Source organism: Leguminivora glycinivorella, chromosome 11, assembly GCF_023078275.1.
Source record: "Leguminivora glycinivorella isolate SPB_JAAS2020 chromosome 11, LegGlyc_1.1, whole genome shotgun sequence".
NCBI classification, from domain to species: Eukaryota; Metazoa; Arthropoda; class Insecta; order Lepidoptera; family Tortricidae; genus Leguminivora; species Leguminivora glycinivorella.
This window is the reverse complement of record NC_062981.1, coordinates 9,767,662-9,787,518: the sequence shown is the minus strand read 5'-3', so window position 1 is coordinate 9,787,518 and position 19,857 is coordinate 9,767,662. Positions and strand designations below refer to the sequence as shown.

Below are 19,857 nucleotides of genomic sequence, written 5' to 3'. Positions count from 1 at the left end.
CATCCATTGAAACAATATTTACACAGTCTGACCTGTCAGAGCATACGCCCAGACGACGTTATCCGAGTTCCGATGTTAAATACCGCAAAATCCTATCTCGTCAGCCCATGTTACAGAGAAAATAACCTAGTTCATTTTACAATAAGACTTATTTTTTGAGGCAATGTAAAATACACATGAGACATTGAAAAGAGTGCCTAGACGATATGGACCAATGCACAGCGTGAACAAAATTTATAGCCGAACGATTTATTCATACGAAATTGTTTGTAAAAATGCGAAGTGAATTGTACCCAAAAAGCGGCGATTGCATTTTACTGAAAAAATAGTTTGCATGACTTTTGTTGTCTGAAAGATAAATTATTACGGCAAATCCGGCCCAGAACAATTTTGACTCAATAACAGAGTTATGTCCAAATTTGTTTTTTTTAGTAAATTTTTTTTTAGTTTTCTCTATCCTGAGAAATAAATATTTATTTCTCCATTATATGGTTTTCTTCTTTTTGCCCATAATCCCAGTTTATCTGGGGTCAGGCCTCCTTGTGCATCGACGCCAGGATATTCTATTCTTCATGATATGAAACACTGACTGGTTTTATTTGTCAGTCAGCGCGAGCGTCGAATATATTGTGTCAGACGACGTGTGTTACGATTTACAATATATTTGGCGCTTTGACTGTCACAATACACTGACTGTTCCAGTTATAAAAGTTATAATTAAAAAAAAATAAAGCAGACTCAACGTGTCTCGTCAACGTCACCTAGACTAGGCCTCAGAAACATTTTCCTAAACTACTCCATCACAAGAAACAGACATAAGTTATGCAGATTTTAATCTTCTTAAAAGCGGAAGCGGGAACAAGGCGCAGTTTAACGTATTGTTGTTTAAAGTTGGTGAGCTAAATTCCGTATTTTAAAGGCGAGATGACGAGTCGGTGTTTATTATTTTACTTAAGTAAATTTTGAATTGGAATGGAACCATTGCCATGTTTTTGACGTTTTATTTACTCGATAGCATAAACATAGCATAAACAAAATTACATTAGTGGATAAAAAAGAGTAGTATAAATAAACGGTCACTTTCTTTTTTTTAAACGGTTACTTAAACAAAAATTACACTCATTTCCAATAACTCATATTTAACTGACAAAATTTCAGGAGAATCGATTAAGAAATGCGACTCTGAGAGGAGATAATTCGGACGCCCAGACTAAGTTCTTTTTGCTCAAGCCGAGACGTATCTGTCAATAATACAAAGACTACTTCTATGTAGTTTTCACAATAAATAAATAAAACATTTAATTAGAAAAAAAGTTTTTTATTTGACAACCAAACGCGCTCGACACCAGGCAATTAATTCATACATACATACATACATACAATCACGCCTGTATCCCATAAAGGGGTAGGCAGAGCACATGAAACTACTAAAGCTTCAGGGCCACTCTTGGCAAATAAGGGGTTAAAAGAAAACGAAACTGTGGCATTGCAGTGACAGGTTGCCAACCTCTCGCCTACACCACAATTTATTTAACCCATATCCCATAGTCGCCTTCTACGACACCCACGGGAAGAAAGGGGGTGGTGAAATTCTTAACCCGTCACCACAATTAATTCAGACTTTCATAAATCGCAGTTAATTAAAAAAAATACTGCGACATCAATCTGTCGACACGAAATTGCGAAACTTGTTATCACTTTTGATTTATTACGTACGTAAAACTTGAAAAGAAACGAAAATGTACATTTTACAGAATTAATTACAAAAATATTTGTAGTCGTATTCCAAGCTAGTACATAAAACGAAAGTTATTCATTTAATAAAACGATTTTCCGTGCATTTTTGTTTGTTTTAATCAAAAGTGCTTCAGCATATTTGACTCTTCATTGAAAAGGCACCACAATTTTGGTTGTCGATAAAATTGATTGCGTATTACAACTATTATGAAAATAGCGTCTGTGGCAACAGACAATAAGTAGATACCCTTTTGATTGAACAAGACGATACGGTACATATCTTATACTTTTAAACGAGAAATTCTTGTATATTTATTTATTTATTTATACCGACATTACCGACGATCTCGGAAACCGCTCTAACGATTCCGCTGAAATTTGTTATGTGGGGGTTTTCGGGGGTGAAAAATCGATCTAGCGTAGCCTTAGATCCCGGAAAACGCGAATTTTCGAGTTTTCATGAGTTTTTCTTTCGCGTTAGTAAACGTAAAATATGGTCGTTAATTTCGCCGCGCGCGCATCGATTCCGCTTAGCTCAGTCGTACGAGGTCGGTCTAATGTACGCAGATAGATCGTAGGTGTCAGGGTTTCGAATCCCGGCCAGAAATTAAGTTTTTGTTTTTTGTCTTTTTTTTTGTTTTTTTTTTTTTATCTAAAGTATTTATAAGAGTTTTTTTTATCTAAAGACGTGATATATTAAAATAGAACCGAGCGGAGCTCGGTCGCCCAGATATTAAGATATATATCGTCACTACTTTGAAAAAATCTCGTATCTCACGACTGCTACTAATGTTAGAACGCAGTAAAGCCTGACCATCATGTTGCGGCATTTCATTGGAACTCTTTTCTGCATACTATTCTGAAATGTCACCCCATAAATCAGAATAACAGCGCCCTCTTGACAATAATCATATATTTCTGGTCAGGCTTTAACTTTGTATGTATCCCCTACATAGTTATAGTGTGAATTTTCTGAGATGAACTTTTCGCTTTAGCCGTAATCTGTTAAACAAAGGCCTTTGTTTCTATTATTCACGGCGGCTAGCTCACGTTTAAACGGCACGTGCTATAGTCTCAGTGTAGTTGAAAAGCAACTATCATGATGGTAATAAGGTTCAAATCCATAAAAATACCTTTCGGAGATAACACGTTTTGTCATCTTCAAAAAAAGTTACCTGCATACTGCAAACTGTTTAATAAATTTGAACCTTATTGCTATCACGATAGTTGCTTTTTAACTACACTGAGACTTTAGTACGTGTTGTGTAAACGGCAGCTAGTCGCCGGGAATAATAGAAACAAAAGCCTTTGTTTAACAGATTACGGCTAAAGCGAAAAGTTCATCTCAGAAAATTCATACTATACTACAGTTGTCTTTTCACTGAGAGACAGAAGAAAATACGAGTTTTTTATTTTTATTTGTCAGAATTACATGTGCAACTTACAGCTAACAGCATAGCGTCACAAACTTAGTTTTTATATACTAGTTAGTTTTATATACTTAGTTTTTATGTGACCATATCGTCGGTTACAAACAAATGAGGTGCGTGTTAGTCCGGCCACTATGATTTTCGAATGAACATTGTTTATTTTAATGCAAAACACAGCTTCTTCATTGGAAGACATGCTACATTAACTATTTCAAGCATTTCCAAGGCTTCCTGTTTCCACATATGATTTCTTAAGACTTATGACTCAAACGATTCCTAAGAATTCCTACTTGTAGATCAAAGCGGGAAACCATAACAACGTTTTCTTTACAACTCAGTTGAGGATATTCATGGAATTAATAAAATACGATAACTGGGCAAATTTTTTTTTTGTTGTATGGTACCAAATTTGGCATGTCCTACCTCTTTTGACAAAGATTGCAAAAATTCTATATCACTTTTTTACAGGCGTTTGATATTTATGCATAAATAAATAAATTGTCTTTCAGAAATTATTAGTTTTGGATGAATATTAGTCATATTTTTATTAAAAACTTCTGTTTGAAGTCAACAAAAGTGTTGTTTTTCCCATGTCCTACCATGAAGTACTTATGTTTCATATGCGTTCAAATATTATTTTTGTATCATAACAATATATTTTATTTATTTAAATGTTTCTTTGTACATTAATTTCTAATTTAAATAACACTTTATCGATCATAAATAGTTTTAGAATGCTAAAAAATCATTTCAAACATAAACCACAAAAAGTAGCTCTGTGGAAAATCCTACTGAGTTACGGAGAAATTTCGTCAATATTTACTTATTTTACTACTAAAGTGGTAGGTTATTTTTTATTCTGGCAACATTATAATGTCTTGCCGTGTACGCCATATTGGTTATTTGTTGTCAGTCGCACGCCACAATTCGTAAAGGAAGGATTTGTTCGAGCGTGTTTTAGAGGTCCGTTTCTGAGTTCCACATAGTGACTACGTTTTCGAAGGTATGTTGCATATTTATTAAGAAACTACCTGTTCATATTACTAGTTAGTTTATCTATTTTAATAATATATAACGTTTACGGGAAGAGTTTGTATAATTTAATTTACAACCAGAATTTTGTTTCTCAAAGGCGTAACCGTTACGTTCCATTGAGAAATATTGTTTCTCAGTGGATTAAAAAGTAACTCAGTGGAACGATAAAGCCGCGTTATAAGTACACATTTATATTTTCACATCATATACATGAAAAAAAAATTATCGTCACTTTTTTATATGGAAGTTTAATTATTCTCATGAATGTGATGCAATATACATATAAAACAAATTACTAAATTAAGGGCCTCAATTTTCATACGTGAGGCGTAAAATGAGTCCAAAAAGTAAATATTTTGAAGACACTGAATATGTACACTTTTTCTGAAAAAGGCTCAGTTAATTTATTTATTTTTTATTTGAGATATTAACATCCACGTAAAACCAGTTTGCTTAATTGTTTGACGTAGTTAAATTAGCTCCATGTTAATCGCACCCTTAGTTTTATGTTACGTTCCACTGAGAAATTGTCCTAGCAATTTCTTAGACGTAAATTTAAATTTTTATAAGATTTTATTAGCCTTACCTACCTGTGAGTATGATATTATATAAATCTAACCTCTTCTTTACATTTAATAGGAGTTTATAGTTAATTTTTCAACAGATTTTTATGTTTTTACGAAAAAGTTTTGAAGTTTTTTGACCACAATGTCACTCAGTGGATATGTAAAAGTGATTTTTAGAGGGTTCTTTTGTGTTTATCCAACTGTTTTTTTTTAAAATTTAAGTTCATTTTGTTAAGATTTCTAATATTAATAAAAGATTTCACATATATACGTCTTTTTTTGTTATTTTTATACATTAGTAATTTTGTAACTCAGTGGATCACCAAGCTCCAGAAACATCGATTAAAGTTCATTTTTTTCTCAGTTCTTACAAAAATGCTATTAATTTCATTGAATTTTATGTAGATGAATGACTAATGAACACGAAAAACAATTGTTATCATTCAAACTAACAACATTTATAAAAACACAAGTTTTTCAAAACGCTACAACAAAATAAAAATTCGCCCAACTATGTAAATATGTTAATAATTTAATTACACGTTCCCATATCAAACAGTTTTGGTACCCAGAATTTGTTTAGTTGAATTCCTAGACGAACTTGTTACAGTTCAAAAAGGGCGAACCCTATAAAAGTAAATACAATAAAATACACAGAAAGATTTCCCAAAATGATTTCTAAGATATCCCATGAGTACGAACTAATTCACGTAGAAAATATATTTGATCAAGAAAAAATGTCTAGTAGTAAGAAATATTACCACTAATGCTAGACGTATCCCGAAGGATATCCTAAATCAACTGAATTTGTGACATTCTCTAGTAAAAGGTACCAAATAAGGCTTAGCATAAGGACTAATTTTGCTAATAACTTACACAAGTATCGTGTTAGACCGACCTTATGTTTCAGCTACATTGTGGTACCATTTTCTTGAGAATGCCACATTTTACGACTACGACGGGTAAAAAATAAATTTTCCTTTAATTACTGACATTTCTCATCCCTCTAAATGATGTCATCAAACGTCTGGTTCGAATTAATGAGATTAGAACCCGAATTCCAAATGTCAGCTTTTACGAAATTGCTGATCTTGCGCTTTTAAAGGTCGTAATGGGAAGGAAAAACTTTAAATCCTCGACAATTTAGATGAAACGAATCTAATTATGTACAAATAAAGGAGCTTTTTTTCAAGGAAATATATTTATAGATTAAGGAAAACATTTACACCTCCGGCAGGACTCAAACCTGCGACTATTCTGGAACACCGGTCCAATATGGTCGCATGATAAAAAAACTTGTTTGAAAGAATAAATATTCCCTCACTTTGACTACGAAATAATGACCAAAAATACTTCACAAACTTCTTACTGGTCAATTTGTTCCAATTAATTATTTAAATAATATGCTCAATTTGGCTTTGTATGTACAAATACCTACATTCAGTGTCTCTATTTGCTTGTTCCTAGCAAACGCTCGCATAATTATAATACTCAACTTCAAATGAAAACTCAGCTCCGTCATAAAGCAATGTAAACAACAGTCCACTTTACAAAATTAACATTCGAGTGCCCGACGTGACTCATGAGAGTAGGCAGGAACTTGTGAAAACATTAATGCAAAATTATTCTTATCGACTGTTATGAGTAATTATTACCAACATCACATTATTAATATTATGTTACCATCGGGGTTTTATCTGCGTCTGTGATCTTATCTGGTGCGTTGATGATTAGTGGTTGGATCCTAAAAATCTAATCTAGATTTTCAATATGAACTTCCACAGATTTTGACAAATAAAAAATGGATACTAGTACCTAATAACTTTTTAATTATGACGCAAGTGTCTGCCACCGTGACGTTCATTGATGTTGTTTTACATTTTGTTTGGTTTGCATATTGTGTTGATTAAATTACGTATAATATGTACATAATATCCAGCAAGGAACTACATAATACGACCACGAGGTACGTAATTATGTTCATGTCGTCATATTTTACTTTGCTGCCAACCTGGCACACCTCGGACACTGGCGATCAAACATATGAAAGAGGCGCGTTCCTAGCACACAGTCTAAGTTCGTGTAGGTGAACGCGTACTATGCTTGTATGAGTGAAATATGACAGGTCTACTGTTCGCGCTTTTGACAGGCGGTAACCGAGAGGGGGTAGGCGTCACTTTCAGCGGGGAGCGGGAGTGGCCATACTGTACGATAGTACTCTTTATGATACTGTGCTCTTGGTGAGGGAAAGGACACGATTACAGTTATATTTCGAACATGTTCGAGTATCAGACAACATTTGTGATGCCTATCACTTACACTTTTCCTGAATAAGAGCATCTAGGAAAACATCTCGCATATTCATGAAATTAAACTATCACGCTAACCGGAGACTTCTGTCGTGAAGAATGTTTAGAGGTATAATGCTATGTCGTATCAGGGAATTTTCACTATTTGGGACCCCCCAACTCACTGTCAGTTTTGTGACGATAATTAAGCATGAAATTTCAATAAAAATATTGTTTTAGTGTTAATTACATAAACTTTAAGCGATAATCTACATTCAGAATGTGAAAAAAGTAAATTTTTAAACATATTTTATGATTAATTGTCGTCACAAAACTGACAGCGAGTTAATTTTTGTTAACAACTTTTGCTAATTGGGGGGCCCCAAATTCTGAAAATGCCCGCCGTGAAGAATATTATGCCGTGTGAATAAGTGTACCTATTATCTAAGATGCTATTTCATTAAACGCGATTTATTCCGAGAATCCACTTAAAGGTCTGTAAAGATTGCACCTCCCATTGTGATGTAAATCGTGATAAATGACTGTTTAATATATTTATGATAGTATTGATAGTCATAAAAATTCTCTAGGACAGATTTTTTCTTCTAATTTTTCCTTCCTTTATAATCATACTGTTCTAGAATAGATGAATTCAAGTCCTGTGGACAAGTAAATTAACTTCTTTGTATTTATATAACATTTTTATATTATAAGATAAAAAAACCCAGGCAAAAAATGTGTAAAAACATCTAGGAACTATTTTCAATAAACCTATTTCCGGATCTCAAATACTGTGGATGAATAATTCAGAATCGGACGAGAAGTATCCCTGAATGCGGCGGCTGATTGCATTTTTACAGAAAGTCTTTGGACGGAGACAGTTCTTTTTTTGAAAAGTTAATCAGGAAAGCCTTTCTTTCAGACTAGATTTTTTTATACGGCTTTTGCAAGCTTCCTGTAAGACTTTTCACGATTTTCATAAGTTTTTTAGATTACGGTGATAAAATTACAATTTAGATCTCACTCTTTCAGGGATTTATTATTAAGTTGCAGGTACTTACTATTAGTCCTAGCCTGCCCTATACCTTTTAAGCGACTTCGCGGATTTTATGTGAGAGACAGGTATAGTGTGGAGTTCAAAACCTATTTCAAACATTTTTGACTACTTCTGCACACATTTTTCTTTTTAACCCCCGACACAAAAACGACGGGGTGTTATAAGTTTCACGTGTCTGTCTGTCTGTCCGTCTGTCTCTCTGTCTGTCTGTCTGTCTGTGTGTGTGTCTGTCTGTGGCATCGTAGCTTCCGAACGGATGAACCGATTTAGATTTAGTTTTTTTATGTCTGAAAGCTGAGTTAGTCGGGAGTGTTCTTAGCCATGTTTCATGAAAATCGGTCTACTATGTCGCAGTCGGGGTTTTTTTAAAATTTTAATATTGTGGTTAGGTTATTGTTGTGTTAATGTCACTAATTTTGTAATTCATTGAGAAATTCAGACACGCTAATAAACGATAGACGATAGACATATCGTTTACTATGAAATATCGCTTATATTTCATAGTAAGCGATGTGTAAGTATATTGTGCCCATGGGATTAGTAAATTATCCGTGCCACATGAGCGGCGAAATATAATACATTATAGTCTAAAAGCTTCCGAGGAAACGGAAGAGCCTTTGCGTCACGGGCATTATATGATTTCTGGAACGAATTTATATTAATATACCTAATAATCTTGTCGGGGTTATTTATGTGAAAAGGTTAAATGGATTAAGGATGATTCATTCTAGAACAGGGGGGCGATTTTTGAATTTCATATACGGGATTTTGTTACTAAAATACTGGTTGAAAACGGTGACTTGCTTATTATTTTCAATGACAATTTTCTGAATTCGAACGCGTGAGACTCAAAAATCGGTCCCCTGTTTGGAAATTGCGACGGGAGATTGGTGATCACGTGATTCTTTATGTGTGCAATAAAACGTCTCGGGCAGAACCTAAACCGTTATAGTCTCAGTCATCTTATACACTTCTAAAAAGCAAGTGGTTATTTAAAAACAGTGTCTGAAAAAATCAAATTATTCATACAAGCTTATCGTACGGTGTCAATGTCAACCTAAAATCAAGTGAGATTGCCTATTGAAAAGGCACGTAATCCATTGATAACAATGATAACTCTAGCAGTTGATCACTAGGGTGACTCAGTGCTAAACCTTGGACCTAGTAAAATAAATATAAGAAACCAGTCTTGACTAAGAAGCCCTAAAAATAATAGCTGAAGATTACAAGTAAACTGTGCGTGCAAGCGTCATCAAAAAGTGAGGTATGTATAGTCAGAGTTACACCAATTGCAATTCCAAGAATTCTCGAGATCAGATTCGTACGTAAGAATAATAACACCTCGTAACTCCCGTCAGATCGGCGCAGTGTCATGTCCGTGTCCGCACACGTCCGTCACATTCAAAACCGCATCCATAACGGTATGGTATACGGTTTCAGCACGTTTTCTATGATTCACCCGCAGTTATTGCAATATGCAATGAGCCCTCAAGGCGACAAGGTAACGCAATCTGTGGCGCCCGACTTGAATACTAACCGCGATAATGTATTCATCCGGGAAAAATCGCGCCGCAGGCCCACGCGCGCCGAATGTAATATCAACCGAATTATTATAATATGCGATATTTATAGCGGTTAGCTGTGATATTATTTGCAAAATTTGAATCCCTGGCTAGTCCTTTTGTGTTTTGTGAAGGAATATTTAAGTTTGAGACGCATGTTTGGAATGTTTGGATAAAACATGTTTGTCCTACAGTCTTGAAATGTATCTGCCTTGAAATATATAGTGGTATGCCTAATTGAGTACTTTAGTAAAGATAACGAATTAATGGGTACATTTATATTCCACAGTGTTTTCTTTAAACAAAATTGCCAATTGTAAATGACAGCACGCTGGGTGGCCGAACTCGTTATCATTAACTTAGTTGCTTAAATAAATATTTAAATAATGAGTAGAACATGTTATTAAAGCAAACTCTTCACCGCTCCTTCACTTCGGCTAGTCTGTGGCCATGAGGAAACCCTTTTATAGTAAAAAAAAAAGTTTGATATCGATTCTCTCTTAAAACACAATTGCTATACACTGCCTGCAACAATATTATGGCTATCTGTAGCCACCAGGAAAGCGCAAAAATGAGGAACAGTGAAGGAAAAGAATCCTCTCATTTTATGTACTAAGACCGGTGTACCTTGTCCGTTCCAATCTGCAGTTAGCTTAGAACATGTTAGCTTCCCAAAGGATTGTGGCTTGCTACTGGAGAGAATTTTAACGAGATTTTTAATGCTTTCGCTGGGATTTATTACAGCTGGCGCCAAGAAATGGCTACTGTAGCCGTATTCAGATTTTAAACCATCATACTGAACTGGCATTAACCACAATGCGTCTCGTTCTCATAAAGTAAGAGCGAGCGAGTCGCACTGAAGTTAATATCAAAAAAATGTCATGTTTTAAAATCTGAATGCATCTACTGGGAACTAGGAATTTGACGGCGACCTCTGACTATTAACTGTGAGATTGCAAGTACTTCATTACTAGCTTAATGCATAAAACCGTCGGTCTTACGGAAATTTCCATCAGGATTTTAAGTGGACGATATAATGAATATGGCTTTAGCGTCTTACTTGTATTAAAAAGTATTGTAAGCATCGACGTTTAATGTGGTAGATATCCGAGCAAAAGTAATTCATATATTTTTTACCTCTCTTTAACTTCTTTCTACCTAATCATTAGAACATGTCGATCACTCACCTACATTAACAAAAAGGAAACTAGCAATGATTGATGAAAGTGATTTCCCAGTTCTTTTACTTCACTTTCCTTGTCTCTGTACCTAGTAATCACCAAAATTCGACTCATATCTATCTATCTCATAATCTACTGTGATATTTTCTTGACCTTTCAAAATCTTTCGTTAAAAACTCGAAGCAGATTAAGTTTTCTCGAATGTTTGCAAAAAATATAAACAAAAATTCGTTAAAAGACTACAATAGCAGTGTTTTATTGATTCAATTTATCCAACATTTATAGTTTTGTAAGCAGATAAAAACAAATGACTCGTATGCCAGTTGCAATAGGCCAGCAACAAGTGAATTCGCTCAACCAATCGTCCAACTGATCGTCCAACTGGCTCGAAAAAAACTTCGCGAATCATTTGTCTCGGGAGTCTTGTTACGGTCCTACGTCAATTATCTTCTTTAGAATTGTTCGGACTTTTGAAACAACAGTAAAAGCAAATGTAGGTGAAATTGCTTTAGTTTTTGCTACAAAGGCAAGTTAACAAGTCATTATTCTGATGGTAGATTCTTTCTGGAACGAAGAATCTTGTAACTGTTGTCTTGACGTGATTACTGGATATTTGGATCTTTTAACTACATTTAATTGATATAGATTTAGGATATTCGTCAAGCTTAATTTCTCTATCCAAGTATCATTTTTTCTTACAAATGTGGCGGGCAAATTTAAACAAAATTTCACGACTTTTCAAGCAGAAGATTTGGGACAGACGTAGATAAAGATAAGACATTATCAGAACACGTGCAAAACTTTGGCAAACTCTTAATTGATTACCTTAGGTATTAGGTATCAAACTTCGCAGATAAAGTTTAGCACCTAAGTTTTAACAGACGTGCGATATGCAGTATTCTTAAGAATTCTTCAGTTCCAATCCTGTTAAAAAAGGACATCGCAGCTTAGCCGTCTCAACCGGTCGGCGGACCAGTCGGGCCGACGGTCCGCCGCGTGCGGAATGCACGGCAAGGTCGGGTCGGGAACGTTCGTCGGCCGTCGCGATTCCTCGATATGTGCGCAAGAACTTGTTTTCTGGATTACGTTATTATTACATTCCTGTAGCGCAGATGCGAAGGATAACGCGGGATGAGAAATTTATCTTTGTTAACCGATATATCTCCGAGGGAATAGAAATAGTTTAGGTTTAATATGTACTTATTGGACGACGCTAAAGTGAAAACGGGAAACAGTGAGACAGGCGGTTTGCTTGAAGAAAGGTCAATTTGGCACTGGCAGATCCGACCTATATCATATCCAGATCTCCTTTTTGACTTTACTGAAATTAAAAGACGGTTGTCAGTCAGTCTTCCGCTGAATTTATATAACTTGTCTTTAAAATTTGTTTTCATAATATGAAATTCCAAAAACCTGAGAAAAATCTAACTTACCGTACAATTCGTATGCCTAATAAGAGTAAGTTTTATATGCCAAAAAAGCAAAAGAAAATAAAATAGACACTTATTTTCCCGGTTAACCTTTCTATTCAAAATACTATTTCTTGACTAGATCGGAGAGAAATCTTAAATATAGTACCCGTCTGTCTGGGCCGTAAATATAACTTTCGATATCCATCCAGGCGCGAACTTCAAGCATCAAAACACCTCAATATTCACCCGATATAACTTCTCAAATCATTGTATCTTAAACAAAGTGTTTGTTGAGTGTTATAAAGAAAGTTATGAAAGTGAAATTAAATGTGTCTGAAAAACAATAAAAACTAAACTAAAATAAATAAAAAATACCGTACCAAAACATTTCCTAACGAGTGGGCAATTCATCAAGTACTTCCAGGGCGTATGCGGCAGGGGCTTTTTCTTCTTGTAGCTCCTATGAGGGTGTCGGCACCGCTCGGGAGCCTTGCCGTTCTTTGTGAACATTCCGAGTCAACCCTGACGCTTCCATAAACTGTCACATCACTGGCACTACTGGTCACAGCACAAGCACCACTGACTCTCACTGACACTCACAAAGACAAAACACTAACAAGGTCATCCGAAGTCATCACTCGACCGATAGACTACAGCCGCGGGCACCACTGTAAAGAAGAAAAACAAAAAATTGTGAGACCCAAACTGGGTTAAAAAAAAGTAATGAAATTAATGCAGCTTATGACGGGTTTAATGATCGCTCGTGTACCATTCTATGGCCACTTTCGCTGTCGATGTACGAAAGAACGAAACAAAAAATATAAAACTGAAGGCGGTCGGTTTTTGTGCTGTCCCGTTATATGAAAGTGGTTTCATTACAGTCTGCCACAGCTTTTGTTATTACTGATGCCAAACATATTGGTTTACTTTACTTATTGTTTGTCACATGTTTAAAGACACTGTTATTTGTTTAAGAACCAGTCGAACACGATAATTATTTTTTATATTCATGATATTAAATTACAATATAAACGACCTGACCCGCTTGACCACAATAGTAAGTTATCTCGTATTGGCGTTTTGTTCCTGATGGAAAAAAAATATGCATTTTACAAACAACCTTGGGATCGTCCTCAGAAATACGTTTTATGTATTTATTTAATGAATTTATTATACAAACCAGTTATTGACTTAATTATTGATAAAGACAATGAGTTTATACGAAGAAACACGTGGTTCGTAACGTGTCAAAAATATTACGATGACAAGACAATAATAATGAATTATAATGCTAATTTGCTTAGTCTTATTTCGAATTCATTTTCTATCTCCAGTCCAGGAGGGCGATTTTTGAATCTCGCATAGGTACGGGATTTTGTCACTAAAATACCGGTTGAAAACGGTGACCTGCTTATTATGTTCAGTGACAATTTTCTGAATTCGAACACGTGAGACTCAAAAATCAGCCCGCAATTCCTGTATTTCATCTCAACACATTATGAGCGAAAATGCAAATTTAATAATATTTTGCAAGGTTGTTTCATACTAAAGTAGTTAATAAAGCAGTAGGTACACAATATAAACGATTAGCGTCTCTTATCACCTTAATTCATCTACTAATATAGCTAAAAAACTTGTATTTAATTTATTCCTATTTGAAAAAAAAAAAATACTAATATACTATGAATCATTTTAATTTATGAAACCATATTTCAATATTGACGTGGATCATGTTCAATTAAGAATGAATAAATACTTAATAAAGAACTTGATGATAAAATATTGTAATCTAATTTGACATTTAAAGTGCTTCAAAACCCTTAGGCGGTTGTAATACTTTACTTTTTTTATAATTACTACACGCCTTCGTTAACACCTCATCAGCTACCATAAAAAAAAAACTATTAACAACGTATTACGTTTTTATACACACAAGACCTATGAACCCAGAAAATAATGCAAGAATATATTATAAACTGGTAGTGGTAGGTATACATGTATATAAGAAATTATATTTTGTAGAAATAAAAAAAATATAACGCGAGGAAGATAGTATAAAACCGCACAACTTTTGATATTTCTTTAGCGTATAATGGTATCTTACGTTACGACAAGACTAAGGCCTAAAAGGTTTATAGACTTGTCATAGATGAGAAACGTCTTCCTTCTAAAAGTTTTTTAAACATAAACATGTTTCAAAAGGAAGAAACGATTGAAAAAAACTGCGAAGTTGTTCAAGTGCCGCCAAGGTTTGTTTGGTGCGCGGTCACAGACCCGATAGGGAAGGTCAAGAGCAAATACCCGTGTATGATTCACATTCTTTCGGAACGGAGCTGTTTTTTACGCGTTCACTACTGAAATACAGCGAATTCTAGTTATCACTCGAATCAAAGATTATTGTTCTAGAAGACTATTTCGTGCCAGATGTGACATGTGGCATAAATACCACAAACGCCATCTGTTTGAACTGCTAAACTAGCGGGCTCGTTTATATTTTACTTTATCACTATTCTATTATGTACAATGAGCTTGGTAAATTGTAGCGATAATATTTTTGCTAATTGTGCTTGTTTTTTTTAGATATATTAATTTATAACATTACTCCAGGGTACGAATAACATCAGTATCTTATGCTTGTGATTAATTTAACTAAAGAGAACCTTGCAAATTAACAATCTAGAACAAGGTAATCTCCAGAAAAAAGTCAACAACAGATCATAAATCAGCTAACCTTAGAAGTCTTAGAACGAAGTAAGGTCTTAGTCATGTGGAGAGTAAGATACAGAATTATCACATTACATGGGTACGAAATAATATGTTTAGAATGGTTCAGAGAAACTGCATTAAGTAAATACTCAAGGTTCAGAGTCAGTCGTGTATACGTATACCACACGATACAAAATAGTATTGAAACAGTTAAATTGTTGAAACAGCTTGAGAGTACACCTACACTCCAGCGAAGAAATTGCGGAAGTCAGATGCAATGAAATTGGTAAGATAAATGTTGATAGTACACTACGTCGTTGCACATTTTATAAACAAAAATGGTCTCATGACGATGTTAACTGAACATTTTCAAGACACAAGAAAAAACACTAAGTAGCTAAGTACATAATTAAGATTATAGTGTGTGTAGTGTGATTATGTGGAGCTATTTCAAGATTACTGTGGGAGGACGGGACGTCATACTATGTAGTTATTGGATATGAAGGTTTACTGATTTTTTTAGATATTTGTTTATGGTCCCCTAACAAATGTCTATGAAATTTTAGGTTTTGCTTGCTTGGCTATCAATTCAAAGCTATTTTTTTCCAAAATTTCAACTCCATTTGAATATATCATCGAAAATTAGAAAATCTAAATTCTTTATCAGGATCAGAATTAGAATGTCTTTTTTTATGTTCACAGACTAAGTAGTATAGTATAGGATCCTTCCAGAATAGATCGGCCAGAGAAACATTTCGAAGAAATAAGCTCGCTATTGGATTAAACAGCTGACACTCCGTTGCTTTTCTATTGACGCATTCGCTAAAAGTTACATTGGACCAATTTAAATCACTTAAACTCCCACACCCGTTGGGAGACACATTTCGCTGAAATTTCCCTGGAGTTTTTGTTTGTTCGCAATTTCCCTAGCGTGGGAGAAGTAAAAAGTGTAGTTTGCGACCGAATCCGGTTCTCGTGGGTACCGACAATGACAACCGCGCAGGTATGATATTTGTGCAGCCAACTATGAAGCGTAACGAACCAATTAGAGGCAGACCAAGTTTTTGATACGGCAGACTTTGCACGTTAATGTCATCATTCCATAGATGTTTGCCGTTGAATATAGCTCACGCACAACCTGTGGTATCAAAATAGTGGTAATTGTCAACTGGCTTGGTCAGATCATAATTGTACGGAACTATCGTAACTATTAATTAAGGTGAGATGTCATTATTTTTTCATTAATTATTAGAAGTTTTGAAGGTCACAATTTTAACTTGTTCTGCGTCACATAATAACCAAACTAACCTATACAAATAAAATAATGGATAGTAAAATCGCGTGGCAGAGAAATTAAGCCCACGCAAATTTGTACAGTACCAATTACAAAACTAAACTGAGATAGTGTATGAATCATGCGAATCTTTATTAGGTCAAGGTCAAGTTAAACGCTGAATTACGGCTTCAATTATTATTTTGCGAGATAAATCAACTTGATACAAAACGAAGTGGCGCGTCGAGGCGTATCTGGATTCTGGATTTTAATGGGATATTTTGGAAATACTTGGGAAATATTTTATAAGTATGTATCTGCACATTAAGGTCGGGTTCTTACACAAACGATTTTTACGAAATTATCGTTTTTGTAGAATATACATGGGCATTTTCAGAATTTGGGTCCCCCCAATTAGCGTAAGTTGTTAACAAAAATTAACTCGCTATCAGTTTTGTAACGACAATTACCTAATCAAAAAATCTGTCTAAAAATTTACTGTTTTCACATTCTGAATGTAGATTATCACAAAAACAATATGTTTATTGAAATTTCATGCTTAATTATCGTCACAAAACTGACAGTGAGTTAATTTTTGTTAACGACTTACGCTAATTCTTCTTCTTCTTCTTCTCAGCATATTTGCGTACACTGCTGAACATATACGTTCTGTTCTATAAGCGGCGGTTCTGTGCCAGGTCGGCCCTGCCGTCTTTTTAATGTCGTCCGACCATCTGACTCGTGGTTTCCCGTCACCTCGGCTTCCCAGTCAAGGTCTCCACAGTAATACTAGCCGGTCCCATCGATCGTCATCTCTGCGACAAATAACGGTAATTGGGGGGTCCCAAATTCTGAAAATGCCCACATAAAGGAATCGCGTGAGTATAGGTATTACATATATGAATACCTTTTTCTATAACTACATTTGATTATTTACTCGTATGTTAATGATAATCAATCGCCTATAAAATGTCACTTCTAATCCCATTCACTTTACCGTAGGTAACGAAATTAAAGGTACAGCTCCTAATAAAAACAAAATTCACAGGCATAAGTGCGTAACCGTAAGTAATAATCGCGTTATCTCTCCCATAGGGGTTTCGTACTGAAGACATTTGAAAATAAAGGCAAAATTTACCAAAACGGTATTTTTTCTCATGAAATAAAACTATGGAAACGGATTAAATCGCGTATAATGAATTTAAAATACATCCCGACGTTTCGAACTCTTCGGTATTTTTTCTTTTAAATAAAAAAAATAGTAACCTTTGCAGACGATTATCAGCTTGATAAAAAGACCCAAAGAAAACAATGTACGTAAATATTATCACCAATTTACCCCGTTAACCTTATGAGCTCTTAATAAATAAGACAAGCTAAGAAAATTAGTAACGGCTCATTACCAACTTTTCGTGATAATAAATCTTCTGTATAAAAAATTGTAGGCTCCAGAACATAAAATATGTTTCGCTGTTGTGCTCAGAATTATTTATTGCCCAGATAGTAGCAATTATTTAGTGGTCTCGGGATATTCTTCTGCGAAAACACGAATATCTACTTAGCTTCCTTGCGGGTAAATTAGATGAGATTTTATAACATTACCTGTATAGGATGTTACGCACTCACTTAACCTGTGAAATCTTTTAGGAAAAACATATCGTCATCATCATCCTTACGTTATCCCGGCATTTGCTACGGTTCATGGGAGTCTGCTTTGACAACTAATCCCAAGATTTGGCGTAGACACTAGTTTTACAAACCGACTGCCACCATACAACTAGGCCTTACTGGGATTAGTCCGGTTTCCTCACGATGTTTTCCTTCACCGAAAAGCGATTGGAAAATATATTAATGACATTTCGCACATAAGTTCCGAAAAACTCATTGGTTCGAGCCGGGGATCGAACCCGCGACCTCCGGATTGAAAGTCGCACGCTCTTACCGCTAGTCCACCGCGCTTTTAGGAAAAACATATGGATGGTATTATTCAATAACAATAACAATCTTACAGAGTACTCTAGGCACCTCGGTTATAGAAAAGCCAATAGAAATTTAGACATGGAAAATATTTCGATTGGGTGAGGTGACTATCCCACGATCAAGATTTCCACCTATATCCTACACCAGTTTCACTATGCCTACGATGTTAGTCGCCGACAAATGCAAATAGTCAGTGATTTAAACAAATCTCTGAATAGATTATTTCAGCTTGTATTTTTTATTAGAAAAAGTATCTTTTGTTTCACATACACATTCGCATCAAAACAGGTATCCAATTTTACGACCCCATTTTAATAACAAAGACTTACAAACAAAGCACGTCTGGTCTCTAATTTCAGTAATCGTAATCAGATGTCAGCACTAACGGGTAACGCAGAGACCACCGTGCTGGGACTCGGGTAACGCAGCGGTGTAACAGAACACTAGCGCTTCCACGAAGTTGCTTTTAGGGCAGGCGCGTCATGTGACGGGGATATGTAGCCAACTGAACTGCACGAACGCTCTCGATAATATCTGTTTCGTATCTCTATCGCTCTTGCATATTGGCGCGACTAAGCCAGACTGCATTTCTGTCGGCGTCGTGCGTCGACGATTACCATTCAGCTACGGCTGAAGCGTCGACCTGGGTGTGAGGAATAACCTACTTATTCAATTATTAAGAACTTATTAAAAATTCTAATACCTGAGGGCGTAGCCGAATGGCAATCGTTGACGCCAGACGCCAACAGAAATGCAGTCTGGCTCTATCGCGCCAATACGCAACAGCGATAGAGATAGATAGCTACGAAACAGATATTATTGTGAGCGTTCTTTATGAGTTGTTCAGAATTAATACTTACGTACATTTAAATATGAGACAATTATGCTATGGCTTTGTTACAGAGCTATATGCATCGAGGTACGTTCACTACTTCAAATTACAGTCAAAACTAAGAGGTCTACTATTACGACAGTTTACTACAGCTATTTAATTTAGATACCTACATAAATGCCAATTAATCTTTATAATAACGAGCATTAATTGCCAACAGGTCAACTGATGGACAGACAAATAGAGGAGAACTAGTTCCTTTGAGTTCTGATTACCTATTGTTCAAGTAAGGAAACTTGTGACGGAGCATCCGTCCATGTGATCAACATTGTAGCAACTAGCAACGCAAAGAAAGTTAATGACGTCACATGCCTTTAAATCTGCCTACCCGCAAAGCTGCCTTATCCATACCAAAGAGGATCGAGTATTATAGAGAGTTACTGTCGAAGTAAAATGTGTAATCACAGTGCATAGACTGCCATCTCTCGACACAGGCTTACAACTTTTGAACGTCAGATTTGACAATTTGGCCCATATTCTTAGCTTGATATGTGTCAAAATGTTAAATATTAATATTAGCACCATCTAGCTGAGCGTACCCCAAAGGTGTAACGCCATCTAGGCCACCGTACCTTTTTCTGTATGGTACTGACGTACGTTTTTAGGGTTCCGTAGCCAAAATGGCAAAAACGGAACCCTTATAGTTTCGTCATGTCCGTCTGTCCGTCTGTCCGTCTGTCCGTCTGTCCGTCTGTCACAGCCGATTTACTCGGAAACTATAAGTACTACAGTGATGAA

General features: G+C 35.4%; 1 protein-coding gene across 1 annotated transcript in view; it reads right to left on the bottom strand.

The window, feature by feature from the left end:
- LOC125230961 (dual 3',5'-cyclic-AMP and -GMP phosphodiesterase 11-like) overlaps window positions 1–19,857 on the bottom strand; it is a 306,906-nt gene that overhangs the window by 259,904 nt on the left and 27,145 nt on the right. Inside the window, 1 exon segment of the mRNA XM_048136282.1 lies at window positions 12,649–12,936. Coding sequence (XP_047992239.1) covers window positions 12,649–12,778 — 130 coding nt within the window. The 5' untranslated portion in view covers window positions 12,779–12,936.